Here is a 19,080-nt window from a genome sequence, read left to right as displayed (position 1 = left end):
AACCCAGAAAGGAATGTAAAATGGTACAGCCACTGTGGAAACTGGTAGGCAGTTCCTCAAATAATTAAAAATATAATTCCCATATCATCTAGCATTTCCACTTCCGGAATGACCCAGAAGAGCTGGGAGCCAGGACTGTAACGGTGATTTGTACACTCCGTTCACAGCAGCTCTTATAACTAAAAGGTGGGAACATGACAAGGATCCATCAGCAGCTGAATGGAGAAACAGAACTTGTCCAGCCACAAAATGGAAAATTATTTCCAGCCTTAAAAAGGAAGGAAATGTTGATTGACGCGCATGGATGAACCTTGAGGGCATCATGCTAAAGGCAAGAAGCCAGTCAGGATAGAGATTGTAGGATTCTCCCTCCGTGAGGCCCTAGAGCAGTCAGATTCCCAGAGACAGAAACTAGAATGGTGGGTGCCACGGCTGAGGGAGGGGGAAGCGGGGAGTGAGGTCTACTTTGGAAAGATGAAAAAGTTCTGGAGATGGCCAGTGGTGATAGTTGTACAACAATGTAAATGTACTTAATGTCACAGAACTGTCTGTTTTTAAATGGTTAAAGTGGTAAATTTTATATGTATTTTACCAAACTTTTAAAAACACAGAGAAAAAGAAAATGGAAAAGGAAGAACAGCTGTTTTAGAAGGTGGAGCATGTGGACCACAAACGGTAAATCCTGGGCCAATGGTGGGAAACGGAAAAGCTGAAGCAGGCAGCAAACCCTTAGAAGCTCACAAATGCTTCTAGCAAAGGGGGAAGAGGGTGACCCTGAAGCTGGAAACAAAGGATTGGTTAAAACTGCTTAAGAAGCAAAGGAGTCCGGGCGCGGTGGCTCACACCTGTCATCCCAGCACTTTGGGAGGCGGAGGCCAGTGGATCACTGAGGCCAAGAGTTCGAGACCAGCCTGGCCAACATGGTGAAACCCCATCTTTACTAAAAATACAAAAATTAGTCGGGCGTGGTCGTGGGCGCCTGTAATCCCAGGCACTCGGGAGGCTGAGGCAGGAGAATCACTTGAACCCAGGAGGCGGAGGTTGCAGTGAGCTGAGATCTTGCCATTGCACTCCAGCCTGGGCAACAGAGCAAGACCATTTCAAATTAATTAATTATGTCTTTTCTTTATCCCCAGACAGGGACTTCGTTTCAAATAAATATTTCTTTTTTTTTTTCCAGACAGGGTCTCACTGTATTGCCCAGGGAAGTGCAGTGGTGACGTCACTGCTCACTGTAGCCTCCACCTCGCAGGCTCGTGGGATCCTCCCACCTCAGCCTCCCGAGTAGCTGGGGCCACAGGCACTACCAAGCCCAGCTAATTTTTTTCTTAAGTTTTGTAGAGACAGGGTTTCACCATGTTGGCCAGGCTGATCTCGAACTCCTAGGCTCAAGTGATTCTCCCACCTTAGCCTCCCAAAGTGCTGGGATCACAGATGTAAGCCACCAAGCCTGGCCTCATATTTCTATATACTAGCAACAAATTATTAGAAGCTGATATTTTTAAATAACCATTTGCAGTTGCATGTATTTATTTATTCAGAGACAGGGTCTCCAGGGTGGAGTACAGTCGCATGTATTTATTTATTCTGAGACAGGGTCTCCAGGGTGGAGTACAGTCGCATGTATTTATTTATTCTGAGACTCTGTGGCCCAGGGTGGCGCACAGTGCTGTGATAGCTCACTGTAGCCTCCAACTCTTGGGCTCAAGCTATGATCCCCCTGCCTCAACATCTCGAGTAGCTAGGACAACAGGCCTGAGCCACCGCACCTGGCTAACGTAATTTTTTTGGAGAGGTGAAGTTTTGCAATGTTGCCCCATCTCATCTTTAACTCCTTGCCTCAAGTGATCCTTCTGCCTCAGCTTGTCTGTGCCTGCCTGCAGTAGCATTTTAAAATATGACATACTTAGAGATAGATCTGACAAAGGACATGTAAGACCTGTACAGTAAAAACTGCAAACCATTGCTGAAAGTAAAGCAGTAAAGTAGACGGAGAGGTCTGCTGTGCTTATGAATCAGAAGGCAATCCTTTCAGGCCATCAGTTCTACCAAATCGACGCATAGATTAAATCTGAATGCAAACTGCACTACATTTTTTTGTTTTAGAAATTGACAGGCTGATTCTAAAATGCATAGGAACTACAAAGGACCTAGAATAGCCAAAACCCCTCTGAAAAAATAGAGTTGGAGGACTTACACCACCTGACTTGTTATAAAGCTAGACTAACGAGAGTGTGGCACTAGCCTTGAGGTAGACAGTGGGTCAGTGCCACAGAGAGCAGGTTTAGAAACAGACCCATGGATGGATGAGCCAGCTTTCCACAGTGCTGCAAAGGCAACTTAGTGAAGAAAAGACAGTCTTTTCCTTCGACGATGCTGGGAAAACCGGATATCCAAATGCAAACAAAAGATGAATTTCAACGCATATTTTGAAGTGTACACAAAAAATAACTGCAAATGGATCACTCGTAAACCAAGATATAAAACCTAAAACTATAAAACTTCTGGAACAAAACAGGAGAAAATGCTTGCTTTCCTGAGGGAGGCAAAGATTTTTATATATAATTCCAAAAGTACTATCTATAAAAGAAAAACATGGATAAATTGGACTTCATCAAAATTAAGTCTCCTACAAAAGACTGTTAAAAGAATGAGAAGATACACCAGTCACAGACACGCAAAGGGAGGAAGCCGGGGCGACTGTCGGCAGTAGTGGAATCAAGTTAGAGGCCATGTTTAGCTCTGTATGTTGAGGAGACAGATGGCCACATACAGAAATATTTACAGATGTGCATGTGAACAGGAGTTAGCGTGCACACAGGGGCTTCCTCATTCTGTCAGCTGAGAGGACCTGCAAGCAGTGATTTCCTGGCAGCAGTAAGCACATCGCACACCCAGATCTTGGTTTCTAAATACCATTTTCCATTAAAACGATCCAGAGTTCCTTGGAGAAATGGGTGCTTCCAGGGCTGGTGCAGGGCATATACGAGATGTAGTCAAAAGTGAGGAAGTGCCGGAGGTGGGGGTGACGCCTGTCACAGGGACACAGGGGCCAGCGGAAGGAGTTCCCAGTGGCCAAGGCTGGAGCAAGTTGAGCAACAAGATAAAGACCCATTGGATTATAACCCAAGTATAAAATAAAATCCATAAGTAGGCCAGGCGCAGTGGCTCACACCTGTAATCCCAGCACTTTGGGAGGCCGAGGTGGGTGGATCATTTGAGGTCAAGAGTTCAAGACCAGCCTGGCCAACATGGTGAAACCCCATCTCTACCAAAAGTACAAAAATTAGTCAGATGTGGTGGTGCATGCCTGTAATTCCAACTACTCAGGAGACTGAGGTGGGAGTCTCTTGAACCCGGGAGGTGGAGGCTGCAGTGGGTGGAGGTTGCAGTGAGCTGAGATCGCACCACTCACTCCAGCCTGGGTGACACAGACCCTATCTCAAAAAGAAGAAAAAACTAAGTCCATACTGATATAAATGAGTAATTCAATAGGTAGGAATAGACAAATCTGTGCAGAATAATGACAAATAATTTACGTACATATCCACCCTCCAGGAGCTGGAGCCTAACTCCACCCCTCAGGTGTGGGCCAGGCACAGTGACTCCTCCTACAGAGTGTGGCACGGAGCAGGAGGAGGAGACGGTACCTCACAGGAGCCTGCCAGCCGTGACCTCAGCTGGTCATCGAGGCCAGTGGCAACAGTGCGGAGTTACGCTGTGCAAAGCGGGAGGCAGACCCAGATCAGCCTGAGGGGAGCCCCCTCCTCTCTGACTGCAGCACCTGGCTTGGGGCCAGCTGCCTTCGCCCACTTGTTTCTGTTGGTTTTCTGACCGGCAGGCAGGGGGCCCAGGCCATGGCTGCCCCAGCCTTGCTGCCAGCCAGAGGGCAGAAGCTGCCTGCTCTCCTCTTGCTCCCCAGGCGCCTTCCCTGCACCTCCACTCACGCCAGCACAGGCACGGTAGCTTCCCAGCCCACACAGTGCTCAGAAGGGCCCCCGGCACCTCTCTGCCACTCACACAGCCACATCCCCCCAGAAACGCTCAGCCCCCAGCTGCACAGGGTGAGCCCCCAACAGGCCCAGGGGCCTGCTCACCGGCCAAGTGCGGGAGCTGAGTGGGCGCTGGCTCCTGGCGTTTTGTTCTGTCGTGCTGATGGTTGTCTTTGCTCCCCAGTGACACAGCACATAAAAGAGCTCCTGGAAAGAAACACTAAGAAGAAGTCCAAATTGAGAAAGAAACCCAAGCCTTATGTTGAAGAGCCGGATGGTAGGGCCTCTCCCCGCAGCCCCTGGGCACGGCGTCTGCACAGCTCTGCTCTCCAGCCTCGGCCGCCTGGCCTTCTCTTCTCTAACCGCTTCTGGGCGGGGGGGATGGGGCCACTAACCTCAGGCCTGTGGCCTCCTGAGCAAGCTGGAGGGCCCAGGTGACTGACTGGACCCCTGGAGCGGTCAAGCCTGTCCACACGTGTCTTTGTGGTGTCCAGAGCCATTTCCAACTTGCTTGCTGGGTTCTTGATGGGGTGGGGGCATGAGAACTTGCCGGCTGAGGGCTCCTGGAGGCGCCCCCAGGTGAGTGTTTGGGCCTGACCCCCACAGGGAAGTTTGCAGGTGGAGGGGTGTGTGGTGCCCTGCAGACAAGCACCCCTCAGTCCTGTCTTCCCGCCCAGGGCTGCCCCTGGGCCACAAGAGCCAAGCCTGGTGTTCAGAATCTGCAAGGAGTCGTCCCCTGCTTTGATGGTGGGCCCCTAGCACAGCCCCAGAAGCGGGGGGAGGGCTTCCCCACCCTCCCCACCAGCACCCTTCCCACCCACACTCTCACACAGCTTCCACCTCTCTACCTTCCCCCAGGCCCTGGCTCAGGAAAGCCCTGTGAACCCAGGGCTGTGCCCTCCCTTTTGAGAGCTACGCTGTCAGACCAACTCAGCTCCGCGCTCACACCCATGCACACACAGGCTTCCAGGGCCGTCCTCCCGACCCCTGCAGTGTGGTCCTGCCAGTTAGTGCCTCACGCCCACTCATCTGTCTAGAGCTCCGCCACCACCTCTCTGCTCCACTTCCTTTGAGACCACTTGGCTTAGGCACCTCTTCCTCCAGGAAGCCATCCCTGACTGCATGCTGCCCATGCAGGCCCAGAACAGTGCCAGCGAGCTTTCTGTGGATGAGGTTTGCTTAGGGCCAACTCTGGGACCAGCAGGAGGCTACAGGGGCATGAAGGGCCCTCGTGGGGAATGCCAGGATGGCATCTGCTGGGCTAGGGACTTGTCCTCACCCTGGCACCTCCGAGGCTGCCACCAGCAGGTCTGTGCCAGGGGTCCCTGGCCCAGTCCCGAGTCACCCAGCCTGGCCTCACCCAGGACCCTGGGAGAAGAGGGCCAGCTGCAATGTAGGGGTGAGATTCCTGGCCACAGACGTCCTCAGACCACTCCATCTGGGGCAGCGTAGAAGGAGCTTTGCGCTCCTACCTGAGCTGGCATCTGGTGGCCTGAGAGCTGGACCGACACCGCTGGCCATAAAAGCCTCCTGGCTGCAGCCAGGCGGAGCGGGGAGCAGACTCCCCTGTGCCTGGAGTGGAGCCCAGTGGGACATTGCGGCCCAGGGTGTGTCAGGTGGGGAGCAGGGTCAACATCAGGAGGCCCTGGCCACACCTGGTGGCCTGGGAGACCTGTGACCTGGTCCTGTAGCTCTAAGGTCCCCGGGGCAGGCCTGGTCCCCGAGCAGAGTAGCACAGGCCTTAGGAGAGCTGCCTCTGTGCCTCTGTGGTGCCTCTGTGGGCAGCCGTCCCACCTGGGCTCGCCTACAGCCGGAGGGGGATGGAGATGAGGGCTGAGGTCCAGGCAAGGCCGGATCAGGGCAGTGGGCTCAGAGCAGAGCACCCCACACAGGTGAGGGTCTCCCTGGGCTGGCGATGGGCACTGCCCACTATCCCACTGCAGGTCAGCAGACACCTTGGTGCCTAGCCCTGTGCCTGAGGCAGCGTGAGTGCAGTCATCCCCAGCTTCCTAGACCTTAGGGCACAGGCAGCCTGACCCCCAGAGTGAAGTTGCAGGTGAAGTAGTGTGGCCTCAGTCCCTGGCCTACCCACTACAGTTGTGACACCAGCAGCTGCCTGCTGAGCACTGCAAGAGACAGGCGTTGTCACAGTCCCCATCCTACAGAGGAGTAAACTGAGGCAGAGAGAGACTGCATTATGGTCACCTTCATCAGCTGAGAGGCGGTGGCCCCAGTGTATCCCAGTCACAGAGTGTTGGAGGGTGTCCCAGTCCCAAGCAGGCTCAGGCTGGGGTGTTTGTCCCACCAGGGGCCTGGGGACAGGAGATCAGGGCCTGTCTTCCTGCAGGGACAGCAAGCAGGAGGCCCAGCCCTGCCGTCTGCCCCAGGCCCCCCAGCCTAGTGACTCCATATCCCAGCTGCTGAGCTGAGGCCCTGGGTTTCTGCCGCCTTCCTGCAAAGCTCATTCCCTCCTTGCCTTCTTGAGGCTCTGAAGCCTGGGTCCAGTGTGCGTGGGCACCATCCATTCTAGAAAAACAAGGGTACCTCATAGCCTGCCCAGAGGGGCCCTTGGTTCCACATGGCCCCACGCTGGAGGCTGGGGCCACATCCTCTGCCAAGACCTGTGGTCCCCAAGGACCGTGACAGAGTTTCCAGGACCTAAACGTCTATGAAAAAAAAAAATTCATTTTGGTTCCTGTAAAAAAGAGTCTCCTTAGCAGTCACATGTCAACTATTCTGTGATAATTAGAGATGGACTCGAGACACGTGTGCACTTTTTTTTAACCTGGTCCAAGGACCCCATGCCCTCAGCTGTCCACCAGAAACTGCTCCTTCAAAGAAGACAAAGGTGTTCTGATTGGGGGTCAGGATCCAGAGGCCCCCCTCACCCTGGCAGGCGGTAGGCGCTGGGCGCTGGGGCAGGTCTCATGTCCAGAAGCACAGGGTCCTGTCCGTCTGTCCGAGGTCTGTGGCTCCCCTGGCCCCAGACAGCTTCTCTTGGCGTGTTCTCTCATCTGCTTCTTCCCGACCTGGAGCAGGAAGGTGCCGCGCCTTCCAGACCCAGCCTGGGTATCCTCTCCCCTCTAGCACCTTCCCCTGGGCTCTGTGTCTGGAGACTCCCCAGGCTGAGGTCCCTGAGTCCCTCCTCAGGTGCTGACTCAGGCACACTGCCCCTCCCCTCAGGGACCCTGCTGTCGGGCTGAGTTTTAGAAAGCCCCTCCCTTGAGAAAGGAGACTGGGCCCTCTCATTGCCGCCTCAGTCCTTCAGAAGAGCCCAGAGGTGGTACTTCAGGCCCAGGGCTGCAGCAGAGCTGGGCTTGCTGTGCAGATAGCTCAGTGCCTGCCTCCCCCAGCACTGGCTGCGGGTGCTGGGTAGGTGGAAATGACTCCTCCAGGGGCTCCTGCCCACAGTCTAAAAGCCAGAGAGGGGCCTGAAGCAGAGAAGAGTCAAATACCTGGACAGCTCCCTGGGTCAGGCCCCGGGGAGGGAGCAGTGGGGTCTAGAGGCCCTCAGACCCAGGTCCTGCCCTTCCTGTTCCTGCGTGGCTGTAGGAGGGCAGGTGGAGCTGCCAGGGGGTTCCTCCCACGCCTGTCCCTCTGCAGGTGGGGAAGTGCTCCTTGGGTCTCTGCTCTAAACGACACTGCCTGGGAGAGTGTGAGGACCCGCTGTGCTGGGCAGGGGGTGACCGGGGCAAGGCCAGCCCAGCCCCCCAGGGCCCTCGAAGGAGCTGTGTCTGCTCACCCCTCTCCTGGCCCCACACCCACACCAGGCTGATCAGGCCCCATTCCTTTCCAGGGGTGGCGATAAGCACGTATGCCAAGTACTGTTACCACAAGCTACAGAAGGCAGCCCTGACCGGGGCCAAGAAGGTACGGGTACGCCTGGGGGGCCGGGGAGGGCAGGCGGGGACACAGAGACCCTTGGTGGACAGCCCCAGGAGCCCCGCCTGCAGTTTGGTATGGGGCAGCAGTGCAGAGGGTGCCACATGGAGCCCGCCTAGGCGGGTGGCGGGGTACGCTAGGCCGACCCCGTGTTCTTCTGGGCTGCACCCTCCCCTGGGGGCTCTTCCCGGGCCCGGACCCCCAGCTCAGGAGCAAGGCAGGCAACGGGCTCAGTCACACCGCACCACAGGACCCCGTTCCCTGGACCTGTCCCAAGAGCCTGGCCCCTTCCCCACGTCCTCTTCTCTCTGATGCGCTGCTCCCATCATACCCCTCCCCAGGGCTCTCAGCCCTGCCACAGACTTCTGGAAGTTTCACCCCAGCTCAGCTAGCTTGGCCTCTGCTGTGCTCCCCAACAGCCCTGGCCGGCCCAGGACTCACTCGCACCTTCCCAAGGGCCCCTGCGAGCTAGTGCTGTAGACGGTGACTCTGGCTAGGGAGCTGGGCTTGTCCGTAGCTCTAGTTGGAGCCAGGAGTTCACAGGGATGAGAGGAGGGGGAGGCAGAGCCAGGGGCAGCCCAGGAGGAGTTAGGGTTTGGGGGGCGAGGAGGGCTGGTCCAGGGATGGACAGTGGCCTGGGGAAACACCACACTCAGACCCAGGTGTGTGGGGCAGGAATTCTGAAGAGCGCCACCCACCTATGTTCGTGGGAAAGAGGACAACCGGGGTGGCGGGGGGTCCTGAGGATGGCCAGGCCAGACCAGGACGGAGCCTCTGTCTTCACAGGGGCTGAAGAAGCCCAACGTGGAGGAGATCCGGCATGCCAAGAACGCCGTGTTCAGCCCGTCCATGTTCGGCAGCGCACTGCAGGAGGTCATGGGCATGCAGAGAGAACGCTACCCTGAGCGCCAGCTGCCCTGGGTGCAGACACGGCTCTCTGAGGAGGTGCTGGCGCTCAATGGTGACCAGACAGAGGGCATCTTCAGGTGCCACGGCAACCCCGGGCGCCGGGTGTGGGGGCCACAGCCGTGTGTCCACTATGCATCTCTGGCATGCAGGGGCCATTAAGCCTCAGGCCCACTGGGCTGCTTCTGCACCCATACCTGAGAGCAGATGGAAGGGTGGGGCCACAGTGTGGAAGCTGACCCTGAGGGTGTGCAGGCCAGTAGAGAGGGCAGGACCCATTCCAAAGAGGCAGCACAGCCAGCCAGGGAGGGCGCCCCTGCAGAGATGGCCACCAGGGGTCCAGAGCGTGCTTGGACACCAGCCATGGGTAGCCTGGGGTGTGAGCCTCAGATGACAGGCAGCCCTTGTCTGTGAACAGGGATGGCACAGGGTGCCACCCACTCCCATGACTCACCTGTCAGGGCAAGGGGTACCCAGGCCCCAGGAGGGCAGCTGGGGAAACTGAGGCTTGCAGGTTGAGCCCCAGTGGCCCTTTAGTGAGGGCATCCACCCAGGGAGCCAGCAGGGGTCCAGGGAGGGACGGTGGCCTGGGGAAGCACCACACTCGGACCCAGGTGTGTGGGGCAGGAATCCTGAAGAGCGCCACCCACCCATGTTCGTGGGAAAGAGGACAACCGGGGTGGCGGGGGGTCCTGAGGTTTTGCTCCCCTCCCCGGGTCAGCAGGGGCCTACCGGAGGGAGTGTCCAGGCGGAATCATGAAGCCGCAGCGCAGGCTCCTGTTGCCTGAGACCTGCCCTGTGCCCTGCAGGGTCCCTGGGGACATTGACGAGGTGAATGCCCTGAAGCTGCAGGTGGACCAGTGGAAGGTGCCCACAGGCCTGGAAGACCCCCACGTCCCTGGTGAGTCCCCCACACACGCTGCAGCAGAGCGGGCCTGGCTCAGGCAGTGGTTCTCAAGGGGCCCCTGTCTCCGCCTCTGGGGTCCACCCTGATCCTGCCCAGTGATGTGATGGCTTCCCAGTCACTTCTAGCACATCCTCCCTTCTGCCCATTGGACAGTCTCCCCAGGTGTCTGCGGGGCACCCCGAGGCCTACCTGTGCAATGCAGCCCACTCCCCACCTGCTGCTCTCTGCCCTGTGCCCTTCTGCCGTGCCTGCTATGTCTAGCCTACTCCCCACCTGCTGCTCGCTGCCCTTCTGCTGTGCTTGCTGTGTCCAGTCCACTTCCCACCTGCTGCTCTCTGCCCTGTGCCCTTCAGCTGTGCCTGCTCTGCAGAAAGCCCCTCACGGTGGCTACACAGACTCCTCCTGAGAAAAATCGTGTTTTGCACGTCTCTGCTGGCGTGACCCCCATGCCTCCAGGATCAAGTTCAGGCCCCTAGGAGCTGAAAGGCCCTCTGGGGTCAGGGCCCAGCCTGGCCAGATGGGCCCTGTCCAGAATGAGCTGGCCCTCCCAGCCTGTCCCCCACAGCACCCCTCCATGCGTGTCTGCCACGGGACCCCATTTGGCCCAGGGGTGCCCGCCGAGCAGGCCCGCTGAGCCCCGTGCTGTGTCCCCAGCGTCCCTGCTGAAGCTGTGGTACCGGGAGCTGGAGGAGCCCCTGATCCCGCACGAGTTCTACGAGCAGTGCATCGCGCACTACGACAGCCCCGAGGCGGCGGTGGCCGTGGTGCACGCGCTGCCCCGCATCAACCGCATGGTGCTGTGCTACCTCATCCGCTTCCTGCAGGTACTTCCCTCCCCGGGGGTCCCCGCTGCTTTCCCCTCCCCGCCCCCGCCCCTCCGCGCCCACCCTCACTCCTCCACCAGGTCTTCGTGCAGCCGGCCAACGTCGCGGTCACCAAGATGGATGTGAGCAACCTGGCCATGGTGATGGCGCCCAACTGCCTGCGCTGCCAGTCCGACGACCCGCGCGTCATCTTCGAGAACACCCGCAAGGAGATGTCCTTCCTGCGGGTGCTCATCCAGCACCTGGACACCAGCTTCATGGAGGGTGTGCTGTAGCGGGGGCGCCCGGGGACAGGAGGGATGTCCTGCCGCCCCCAGCCAGGCCGAACTCCGCACTCGCTCTCCCGGCAGAGGGGCCAGAATCGCCCGGCCCAGCCCTGGAGCCCCCTCCACTCCCCCAGGCCCCTGGCCCCGGCGCTCCCCACGTCTTCTGCCTGGTCTGAGGGTGCAGCCAGGGCACAGCAGCGGCGGGGAGGGCGCCTCTGGCCCCCCACCTCACGGCCAGTTCCCGCGGGCACCGCCTCGCCCTCCGCTGGCCGCGGGTCAGCTCCGAGAAAGTGCCTTCTGTGTCCTGGAGCCGAGCGACACTGCCTCCTTGGGGCCGGGCTGCCTCCCTGTGGCTCCTGCGCGCCCTGGCCTGGGCCTTGCCCAGCCGCCCCCGTCTCTCCTTCCCTTTCTCCTGTCCTCGTCCTGGCCTGCAGCTCTTCCCAGCCCCGAGAGAGCTTCCCGACCCGTCCCCGCCTCCTCTCCCTCCCTCGGCCCGTGGTCCCCAGCTGGTGACTGCTCAGGAGTTTGGGGGCTCCAGGACAGTGGGCCCGGGGCCTGGCAGGCTCTCGGTGGGTGGGGTTGGGGCCCCCAAACCAAAGTCCTCTGGGGTAGGGAGCAGGGCTGGGCAGGCATTCTGGGGGCAGGGTGGGGGAGGGGCGAGAGTATTTTTTTCTTCGTGTAACTGTAAATCCAGAATCTATCCTGCATCGCAGCCCACCGTGTATAGAGATATAAATAGAGGGAAAGATATAAGAACTAAATTTGCTAATGACATAGTTTTAACCTAAATGCTATTTATCTCTGAGCCGTCCCCGTCCTCCGTGCAGAGCAAGTTGAGGTCATTCCTTCTTTTCTTCTCCGATCTTTTTTCTTGGCTTCTGACCAAAAACCAAGCTCTACCCCATCCCCATCCCAGACCTGCAGGAGACGAGCGAGCGGGAAGGCGCCGGGCCCGGGACTGTCTGTTCTCGGGGCCAGAGCTGCTGGGGGACCGAGTTTGTACATTTTCCATTTTGGAATTTTGAGTTCCAATTGTTGTAAAACTTAATTTCTCCCCAGTTTTTATATATATATTTTTTAGAGTTCCGTTTTTATTTATTAAAAACAAAAGCCCCAGCCCTGCCGAGGCCTGGGCGGCGTCCTCAGTCGGGTGGTCCCGGGGCCTTTGCGGTCCCGCCCGGCTGAGACGCTCGCCCCGACGCATGGACCCGAGAGGCGACGACACGAGTGAATAAAGTGCACATGGACCCTGCGCCGCCTCCTGTTCCTTGTGGGCGCGGCCGGGGGCGGGAAGAGACGCGGGGCGGACCGGAAGGGGCGTCGCCGGCACACGCCTCTCGGAAGGCCAGGGCGGGCGAGCCCCGGAGGCCCGAGGGAGAGGGAAGAGCGCCGGGCCCGGGTCGCGGAGGCGGGCGCCGCCGGAACGCGAAGCGCGGGGCTACTGCGGGCGGGCGCGAGTTCGCGCAGCACCGCCCCCGGCGTGACCTGCTGGTCGCTTCCGGCGCGGGAGGAGAATGTGGCCGCCTTGCGGGACGCTCCGGACCCTGGTCTTGGCGCGGTCGCGGGGAGCCCGGGCCTGCAGCGGGGATGGGGGCGTTTCCTACACGCAGGGCCAGAGTCCGGAGCCCCGGACCCGCGAGTATTTCTACTACGTGGACCACCAGGGCCAGGTGGGCGGGGGCAGGGCCGTTGCTCGAGAGGCGGGGCCGGGAGAGGTCTCTGGGCGGGGCGGAGGGGCGGGGCTCTGTGGGCGGGACCGTTGCTCGAGGGGCGGGGCCGGAGGGACGTTCCAGGCGGTGGGTGGGCGGGGCAACCTCGACTCCTCAGAGCTGGAGGAGAGCGCGCTGGAAAGACGGGGAGCTGGGTCGGTCCGGGCCGAGGCTCCTACATGGGCCGCGTCCCTGCTGCGTTGTGCAGCTCCGGACTCTGTCCTACAAGTCCCCAGCCCCGGCGCTGACTTCTCGCCGCTGCCAGGGAGACATCCGGGCCGCCCCGCCTTTTTTTGGAAGCCCTGTCAAAAGGCAGCTGCATGTCCGGGAGGCAGCAGGCCAGGTAGTCTCCGCGGAGGAGGTGGTACAACTGATTACAAACTTGAAAAGAGGGAAAAGGTGCGGTAAAGAATTGGCTGACCAGGGAGCAGAGGTGCGCATAGATGCGGATAAGTCGGCAGGGCCCCCAGGTTTACCTTTCACGCGCCTCCCTGCATGCGGTGTGCACAGACAAGCAGGAAAAGTGGGCTTGGGTCGGTTCAGGACCTCCCGAGCTTCAGGACCTCCTGAGCTTCCCCGCCCCCACCTGCACGCTGGGACTTATCACGGCCTGGCCCTCTATCTGCAGCTTTTCCTGGATGATTCCAAAATGAAGAATTTCATCACCTGCTTCAAAGGTAATGCTGTGCCTCCCTCTCCAGCCCCTTCTTTCTCCCTTCCGGGCAGCCCCTGATGGGCTCCCCGACTCTGCCGACGGGCCCAGCGCACCAAGGAGTGGGCGTCCTGCGCTCAGGAGCCCCGCTGAGTGAGGCCAGGCGAACCTCTTACCGTCGGCGCCTGCCCTCGGTATGGTCCTGGGCCCGGAGGCCTTGGGAGCCCAGCGCGCTGAGTACACGCGCCCTTCATCCCCCAGACCCGCAGTTCCTGGTCACCTTCTTCTCCCGCCTGAGACCCAACCGCAGCGGGCGCTACGAGGCCGCTTTCCCCTTCCTCTCGCCCTGCGGCAGAGAGCGCAACTTCCTGCGCTGCGAGGACCGGCCGGTGGTCTTCACGCACCTGCTGACCGCGGACCACGGGCCTCCGCGCCTCTCCTACTGCGGCGGTGGCGAGGCCCTGGCCGTGCCCTTCGAGCCGGCGCGCCTGCTGCCCCTGGCCGCCAACGGGCGCCTGTACCACCCGGCGCCGGAGCGTGCGGGCGGCGTGGGCCTGGTGCGCTCCGCCCTGGCCTTTGAGCTCAGTGCCTGCTTCGAGTACGGGCCCGGCGCGCCTGCGCTGCCCTCGCACGTGCGCTGGCAGGGCCGCCGCCTCGCCCTCACCATGGACCTGGCCCCGCTGCTGCTCGCGGCTTGGCCGCCCTGAGCGGGGCCAAGGGAAAGGCGGGAGGCCGCGGGCGCCTCTCGCCCCGCTCCCCCGGGACTCCACGCCCCGGAAAGCCCGCGCCACCCGCGCTCGCGGCAGCCTAGTGCGCCTGCGCGCTCTGGGCCCCGTCCCCCTCCCATCCGGCGCTGTCCTTGGTGCTGCCGCGGCCTGGCCCTCCCGGACACCCCGCTCCCCACGGCGCGCGCCCCCCGCGCACCCGACTCCGGCGCCCTCCGGATTGGCCTGCGCTCGAGACGTCAGGCACTGGCGGCGGGCGCGGGGCTCTGGTGCGCGTGCGCGAGCGTCCCCCGCCCCCTCCCAGCCCGGCGACTGCTCGGGCCCGGCCGCCACCTGCACGGCGGGGGAGCCGCTCGCCGCGGGAGCGTCAGGTGAGGGGACGCCCGACCCAAGGTCACCAGGCGTGAGGGCGCTGGGGGATCGGGGACCATCCCGGCTCTGACCCTGGTGCGCTCCGAGAAGGGCGTGGGTCCTGGAGGGGGATGGGGAACGCGGAGGCCACGCCCTCCCTGAGCCCGGCCGAAAATCAACTGGCTCTCGTGGGTAGCAGAGGAGGCCGTGGGGGATACAGGCACCGGGTCGCAGCGCTGCAGAGGTGCGCAAGGGCCGCCCAAAGACCAGCTTGGGCCTCGCACTGCGCCCGAGGCAGACACAGGGCGTTCCATCCTCTTCCCTCCCCCCTCCCGCACAGAGGGGCGCCCAGGAGGCAGTGACAGTCGTCGCGGAATCCTGCGTGTGACACCCCGCCCTTGCCCAGCGGATTAGGGGGTTGTCCTCTGGTAAAAGGATTTCTGGGCTTCTTTCCGCCTGGGGCCCTCATCCCTGCCCTGGCAGGCCCTTCTACACCGATCTGCATCTAGTGGGGGGTCAGCGTGAGCAGCAGTGCCGTGAGTTCTGAGGCCAAGAACCTTCTCCACTTGAGAAGCCTTCCTGGGGGAGGCTGACTGGGCCAGGCCTGGAGCCACGTACCAACACTTTATACCCAGGGGAATGGATCCCAAGGGCCCAGATAACGCCCCCAACTTCTTGGGGTTCACACGCATCCTGAGACATCTGGGAACTGCCTCTGCCTGGGCCAAAGCTATTCCATTAAAACTTTATTGCTGTGCTTACTTATTTCTAATGACTTTAAATAATCACGTGAGTTACAATTTAGGGCAAGATTTAAACAAACACCAAGGCCACTTGGTCCTGTCCCTTTCCACATGACTCGAAAGGAGGAAGAGCTGATGGACAGGCAAATGTTTGGGGAAGCCGGCCAGATGAGGCTGGGAGACAGGACACCTGCAGCCCTGTTTTCCCTGGCTTCGGGTGGGCTGGCTGGCTTAGCCCAGATCCCTACTTTTAAAACTGGGCTCCTTGTTCCTGAAACCAGACCCCAGCCTTCCCATTTCTTTACGACAAGTACATGCATATGGTCCCCCAGCAAACTCCCTGCTCCTTGCTGATCTCAGAGGTCACGCTGCTCCCAGAGCCCACTTGGGAAGCCACACCAGAAACCCAGTTGGTGGCCCAAGGCATCCCCTGTCCCACCCCAGCTTTCCCAGGGCCCCATCTATCCCCAAAGACAGGACACCTTTCTGGGGACCGGCATGGGAAGCACAGACCCATGGCTCCTGAACCGAATTTCCTATTATTTTTCTCATCCCCCAATTCTCTGACAGGTTACCTGAGAAAAAGGCCCAATTGTAGTTAAGCTGGTCCCACCCCTAGGCCAGCAGGAGCAGGTGCTGGACAAAGCTGTGCCTTGACTTCCCTGGGGCTCGTAGCTCCTCTGAGGCCAGCTCTGCCCAGGCCCCCACAAGGAGGCGTGTCTGCCCAGGGCCTGCTCTCCCCCTCCTAGCCATGCTTGGGTAATGGGACCCCGGGCTTTGTCACCTAAGCAAAGTTCTCAAGCCATACCCTGTACTTCCAGCTTCTTGCACCCTAGAACCAAGCAGCAGCCACTTGCCTGGGGGTAGAGTCGGGGGCAGCAAGCGACACACATCCACGTCCTGAGCAGGAAGCTCCTGACCTGCTGAGCATGGGTGGAGAAAGAGAAGGTGACAGGGTTGGGTGGCTCTCCCTACATGGTCACATCCTGTGAAGAGACTGAGGACACCAGGAATTCTAAATTTGAACCTGATGCCCCAGAGCTTTAAGAAAATGTTTTTGTCAAAGGAGAAAACCAGAACGTTTTATTAGTTTCTTGAACCGATTTATAGCGTCAAAAGTTAGACGCAGGTGCAGGCCTCCATTCCATCTATTGGCTGGCTCTCGACTGCCGAGACTGGCCTGCCAACCTGTGTTTCAGGAGGGCACGCGTCTGCGGCTGAACCGCGGAAGGGCCGGTGAGGAACCGGGCCTCGGGAGATGGCCCTGAGGGCCCCCGCACTGCTGCCGCTGCTGCTGCTACTACTGCCGCTCCGCGCCGCCGGCTGCCCAGCAGCCTGCCGCTGCTACAGCGCCACGGTGGAGTGTGGCGCCCTGCGGTTGCGCGTCGTCCCGCTGGGAATCCCGCCAGGGACGCAGGTGGGCACCGTGTGGAGCTGCGGGAGGACGGGGTGCCCCCAGGGAGAGGAAGACCCCCGCAGCGGGGTAAGCGCCTCCTCTTTCCCCGGCCTGCAGACACTCTTCCTGCAGGACAACAACATCGCCCGCCTAGAGCCGGGAGCCCTGGCGCCACTCGCCGCTCTGCGCCGGCTCTACCTGCACAACAACAGCCTGCGCGCCCTGGAGGCCGGCGCCTTCCGCGCGCAGCCGCGCCTGCTGGAGCTGGCGCTCACTAGCAACCGGCTGCGCGGCTTGCGCAGCGGCGCCTTCGTAGGCCTGGCCCAGCTGCGCGTGCTCTACCTGGCGGGCAACCAGCTGGCGCGGCTGCTGGATTTCACCTTCTTGCACCTGCCGGTGAGCGCCTGGGGTCTAAAGGGGCGGGATACTCCATTATGGCCCCTCGCCCTGTAGGGCTGGAATAGTTAGAAAAGGCAACCCAGTCTAGCTTGGTAAGAAGAGAGACATGCCCCCAACCTCGGCGCCCTTTTTCCTCACGATCTGCTGTCCTTACTTCAGCGACTGCAGGAGCTTCACCTGCAAGAAAACAGCATTGAGCTGCTGGAGGACCAGGCTCTAGCGGGGCTGTCCTCCCTAGCACTGCTGGACCTCAGCAGGAACCAGCTGGGCACCATCAGCCGAGAGGCCCTGCAGCCCCTGGCCAGTCTGCAAGTCCTGCGCCTCACAGGTACCTCTTCCTCGGAAAGCGTCTCTGTCTGGGCCACGGTGTTGGCAGTAGGGAGCAGGCTCATGTGTGGAGGGGCTCTGACATCAGGCAACTGGGCAGCAGTCTGGAAGGCTGCACCACCACCTGCAGCCACAGTGGAGGGCTGCGGGAGTGGGTGTGCTGGGGGATACAGCTCAGGCACCCTGCCTGGGGAAAACAGAAGACAGGAACTCCACAGGGTGACTTAACAGAATTGAGGGTTCTGCACACTTTTAGGCTGTCAGAGGGGAGGCAGACAAAACTGCAAAGGAGAGAGACAGCTGACCAGGACTGGGGACATTCCCAAGAGAGGGCATCCAAAGACAAGGCTGAGAGGACTTGTGAGGTTTCAGTGCTGGTGAGATGTCTATGTGGACGCCCAGGTTCCTAAAAACAGTGGCACTTGTTGCAGGAAGACTTAAGGAGCAGGTGCTTTCTCAGAGACCGACGGAGAAGTGATCTGTAACAGGCAGGCATCACAGAGCTAAAGGGGAGGGGGGCGAGGGTGAAGGGCCTGCCGCCCCAAGGAGCTTGGGGTCAAGGAAGGGGTGGCAGGGGCCTTGGACTCCGTGTGAAAAAGCTGTGGGAGGTGGGAAAGAGGCCTCTGTCCTGGCCTGCAAAACCCTAACTGCACAGGCTGTTTTAGCAGCACCCTCAAGCCACCTGCCTAATGCTGCTCTCCCACAGAGAACCCATGGCGCTGTGACTGCGCCCTGCACTGGCTGGGTGCCTGGATCAAGGAGGGCGGCCAGCGGCTGCTCACCTCCAGGGACAGGAAGATCATGTGTGCAGAGCCCCCGCGCCTGGCGCTCCAGAGTCTCCTGGACGTATCCCACAGCAGCCTCATCTGCATTCCGCCCTCTGTCCACGTGCAGCCGCTGGAGCTCACAGCCAACCTGGGTGAGGACCTGCGGGTTGCCTGCCAAGCCTCCGGCTACCCGCAGCCATTGGTGACCTGGAGAAAGGTGCCCCAGCCTCGCGAGGGCCGGCCGCGAGCCCAGGCCCAGCTAGAAGGCGGGTTGCTGGGCCTGGGCGGACACTCGGCATCCGACACGGGCAGCGGCATGCTCTTCCTCAGCAACATCACGCTGGCGCACGCCGGTAAGTACGAGTGCGAGGCCTCCAACGCCGGCGGCGCTGCCCGCGTGCCCTTCCGGCTCCTGGTCAACGCGTCCCGGCAGCAACCGCAGCAGCCCGCGCAACCGCCGCCTCCGGCCGCCCGCCCCGCCGGCAGCGAGCCCCGGCCCGAGGCGGGCAGCATGGCCTTCCGCGCCCTGGGCCTGGCCACGCAGACGGCCATTGCGGCGGCCATCGCGCTGCTGGCGCTCACGGCGCTGCTCCTGGTCGCCATGATCTGTCGCCGGCGCCGCAGGCGAAAAAAGGCGCGGGGGCCTCCGGGGGAGGGCGCGCTGTTCGTCAACGACTACTTGGACGGCCCCTGTACGTTCGCACAGCTAGAGGAGCTCCGCGACGAGCGCGGCCACGAGATGTTCGTCATCAACCGCTCCAAGCCGCTCTTCGCCGAGGGTCCGGCGGAGGCGCCCGCGGACTGCGGACAGGCAGAGGGGGCGGGGCCGGGGCTCCGCGTGCCCCCGCCGGTCGCCTACGAGATCCACTGCTAGGGCCGCGGGCGCGCGGATGACGTGGGCGCCGGAGATTGGCCGGTGCGGCCTCACGCATGCTCCGTCAGTAAAGGTGGAAGCCGCGCAGTGTGCGCTGAGCCGTGTGTGGGGGCGAGCCGGGAACGTTGCACTCGGGAATCCGGGGGTAGCAATGGAAGGTGGCCAGGGAGGCCCCAACACCTCCCTTGAAGCTCTTCCGAAAAGACATCACCCCAACCTCCAGCTCTGCATGGGGGGGTCCCTCGCTGGCCCTGGCCGGCCACAGTAGGATCTTGGGCCTCCGAAAGGTGGGAAGAGCAAGGACTGGCCGGCAGTGCCGACGGGGCTGCCCCGCGAAGGGCGGGGCGACAGGCTGGATGG

General features: G+C 60.9%; 3 protein-coding genes and 1 long non-coding RNA gene across 12 annotated transcripts in view; 3 read left to right on the top strand and 1 right to left on the bottom strand.

Moving 5' to 3' along the window:
* ARHGAP39 (Rho GTPase activating protein 39) overlaps positions 1-12,029 on the top strand; it is a 150,004-nt gene extending 137,975 nt beyond the window's left edge. For 4 of the 5 annotated variants that reach the window (XM_034966940.4, XM_034966941.3, XM_008972727.5 and 1 more), the window contains 6 exons: positions 4,177-4,269; positions 7,789-7,862; positions 8,661-8,860; positions 9,590-9,681; positions 10,342-10,511; positions 10,592-12,029. In XM_034966940.4, coding sequence (XP_034822831.1) covers positions 4,177-4,269; positions 7,789-7,862; positions 8,661-8,860; positions 9,590-9,681; positions 10,342-10,511; positions 10,592-10,786 — 824 coding nt within the window. In that variant the 3' untranslated portion in view covers positions 10,787-12,029. The remainder of the gene's footprint in view (positions 1-4,176; positions 4,270-7,788; positions 7,863-8,660; positions 8,861-9,589; positions 9,682-10,341; positions 10,512-10,591) is intronic. The other variant, XM_034966942.4, reaches the window with a different exon arrangement.
* Positions 12,030-12,251: 222 nt separating this feature from the next.
* C7H8orf82 (chromosome 7 C8orf82 homolog) lies at positions 12,252-14,975 on the top strand. 3 transcript variants are annotated; one of them, XR_010113062.1, is made up of 4 exons: positions 12,252-12,447; positions 13,115-13,163; positions 13,400-14,234; positions 14,555-14,975. XR_010113062.1 is itself a non-coding variant. In XM_063607034.1 (3 exons), the coding sequence occupies exons 1-3, from the start codon at positions 12,292-12,294 to the stop codon at positions 13,843-13,845; spliced, it is 651 nt and encodes a 216-aa protein (XP_063463104.1). In that variant the 5' UTR covers positions 12,252-12,291; the 3' UTR covers positions 13,846-14,975. The 3 variants fall into 3 exon arrangements, 2 of the variants coding, with proteins under 2 accessions (XP_063463104.1, XP_063463105.1); XM_063607034.1 differs by having other exon boundaries at positions 13,400-14,975; XM_063607035.1 differs by lacking the exon at positions 12,252-12,447 and adding an exon at positions 12,722-12,829 and having other exon boundaries at positions 13,400-14,975.
* LOC134731014 (uncharacterized) lies at positions 12,729-13,734 on the bottom strand. The gene is made up of 3 exons (XR_010113063.1): positions 13,543-13,734; positions 12,963-13,120; positions 12,729-12,867 (listed from the first exon to the last, which is right to left on the bottom strand). It is a non-coding gene; the product is annotated as an uncharacterized LOC134731014 (long non-coding RNA).
* Positions 13,133-18,807, top strand: LRRC24 (leucine rich repeat containing 24). Of its 3 annotated transcripts, none has more exons than XM_063607029.1 (5): positions 13,133-13,163; positions 16,157-16,374; positions 16,471-16,749; positions 16,912-17,080; positions 17,786-18,807. In XM_063607029.1, the coding sequence occupies exons 2-5, from the start codon at positions 16,216-16,218 to the stop codon at positions 18,718-18,720; spliced, it is 1,542 nt and encodes a 513-aa protein (XP_063463099.1). In that variant the 5' UTR covers positions 13,133-13,163; positions 16,157-16,215; the 3' UTR covers positions 18,721-18,807. The 3 variants fall into 3 exon arrangements, with proteins under 3 accessions (XP_063463099.1, XP_063463098.1, XP_054972100.1); XM_063607028.1 differs by lacking the exon at positions 13,133-13,163 and adding an exon at positions 14,104-14,234; XM_055116125.2 differs by lacking the exon at positions 13,133-13,163 and having other exon boundaries at positions 15,543-16,374.
* Positions 18,808-19,080: the final 273 nt, after the last annotated feature.

Source organism: Pan paniscus, chromosome 7 (genome assembly GCF_029289425.2).
Source record: "Pan paniscus chromosome 7, NHGRI_mPanPan1-v2.0_pri, whole genome shotgun sequence".
NCBI lineage: Eukaryota > Metazoa > Chordata > Mammalia > Primates > Hominidae > Pan > Pan paniscus.
Note: the sequence above shows the minus strand (reverse complement) of the source record. Positions and strands in the feature narration are given on the sequence as shown.